At 27.1% G+C, this 1,654-nt stretch overlaps 1 protein-coding gene across 1 annotated transcript in view; it reads left to right on the top strand.

Moving 5' to 3' along the window:
• Positions 1-226: 226 nt before the first annotated feature.
• The window catches only part of LOC122271418 (recombining binding protein suppressor of hairless), a gene marked incomplete at its 3' end in the record, with an annotated part of 2,880 nt that continues 1,452 nt past the window's right edge, over positions 227-1,654 (top strand). The window contains 1 exon segment of the mRNA XM_043052506.2: positions 227-454. Coding sequence (XP_042908440.2) covers positions 438-454 — 17 coding nt within the window.

Here is a 1,654-nt window from a genome sequence, read left to right as displayed (position 1 = left end):
CCTCGCTCCATGCGTATGTCACTAGCACATGGTCTTAGCCGTTAGACCATGCTTTTTCGAGGATCGCGCTACAGCATAGCTTCAAGAACCCTCTCCTGGTTTGCTAAACAAATCTCTGTCTCCCATTCACGAATTTTTCTTAAACAGTGAGAATGTCCGTTGAGGTTAAGCAACGGGTGAGCTAGATGCTTTAGGATTTTCAGTTTAATTTAAGATTAAAGAATTTATGTAACAGAAATAGAAGGTCAGAAACGTCGTAATCAAAACAAATAGAATACGAATTAGGCAGAAAATTTAATTTTTTGTTTTTTCAATAAGCTTTGAGAAATGAGATTAAAATTTTCTATTTTAATAAGACTATAAAGAATGGATCTCATTTAAGAAATCTATCGTCATTTGGGAATTCCTTTAAAGAACATTAAGCAGTATGCTTTTTGATGAAGCTATATGCTTGGTTAGTTTTATTTCCACCCACTAAGTGTTTAAATTAGTCATGGAACTAATTTAATCTTTGAGTGGTATACCATGCTTATTGTATTTTCTAATTTAAATCGTATTTTGATATCGTAAATAGAATAGTAAGTTTTATTATGAAAAACTGTGAAGTATGAATAGAACTCATAAATTCAAACCAACTCTTAAATTCGATATTATAATAGGTTTTATAATTTTGTTTGAAACTTCAATAATACAAGTATAGTTATTTAAAAAAAGAAATGTAAAAAAATTACATTTTCTGTTATTATATTAGATTGTAATTTATTTCAATTCAAATATGTTTATGTAGTAACAGATTGCTAAACAAGTCTATGGCTATTTTTAGTATCACCCATTTCATTAAATTTGGTTCGGTTTTTTTCTTCAATGTCCTGGAAAAAATAAGCTTTTGCCAATAAATATTCCTAACCATTACCAATCCAAAATTTCTTGACAATCTGGAATAAAAAAATTTGTTTACTATATTTTCCGTTCTTCTCAAGAAAGACCCTCTTTCATCTTGCCCATTGGTTTTTGAGCCCACATTTTTATGTTGAAAGTCTTTTGCTTTGGTAAATTCTTTTACCCTTTACAGTTGAAACCATTAGTTTTGTCACACCTTGTATACTACTAACAGCTATGAAATTATTTAAATTGTTCTCAGTCAAAAATTCTTGTAAATAAAAGTTTATTCAGATAACTTTATTTTTGTTGAAAGAGACAAATTTTTGATTTTTTAAAACTAAGTTTTATTTGCTAAGTTGAATAATTGAAGTTTATTATTTTTATGACTAATTTATTGATATATGCCAACAATACTTACTTTTTTGATAATGCTACTGAAATTAAACATATTTTTTTTATTTTTTAAAAAATTTCTTTGAAATATGTTTTATAAAATAATTTTTTGATAATCAGATTTACAACATCGAATTACTGTGTTCCATAGAATCTACCTCTCTTTTTTAGTAATTTATTAAATAGCACCCTTCTGTGTTTTTCACATTTTTTAATAATTATGAAGCAACAATACTGTGAATTCTGTTTTTTATTTAATTACTTAAACCAGGTTGGAAGATTAGACAAAATAATGATAGATGGATAGTCGAAAACCCTTAGAATGTAGTAATCATTGATAAAGAAAGGACAGTAGAAAAAAGTGAATTTTTATTTCTGT

This window comes from Parasteatoda tepidariorum, unplaced genomic scaffold (assembly GCF_043381705.1).
Source record: "Parasteatoda tepidariorum isolate YZ-2023 unplaced genomic scaffold, CAS_Ptep_4.0 HiC_scaffold_572, whole genome shotgun sequence".
Classification (NCBI taxonomy): Eukaryota; Metazoa; Arthropoda; class Arachnida; order Araneae; family Theridiidae; genus Parasteatoda; species Parasteatoda tepidariorum.
Note: the sequence above shows the minus strand (reverse complement) of the source record. Positions and strands in the feature narration are given on the sequence as shown.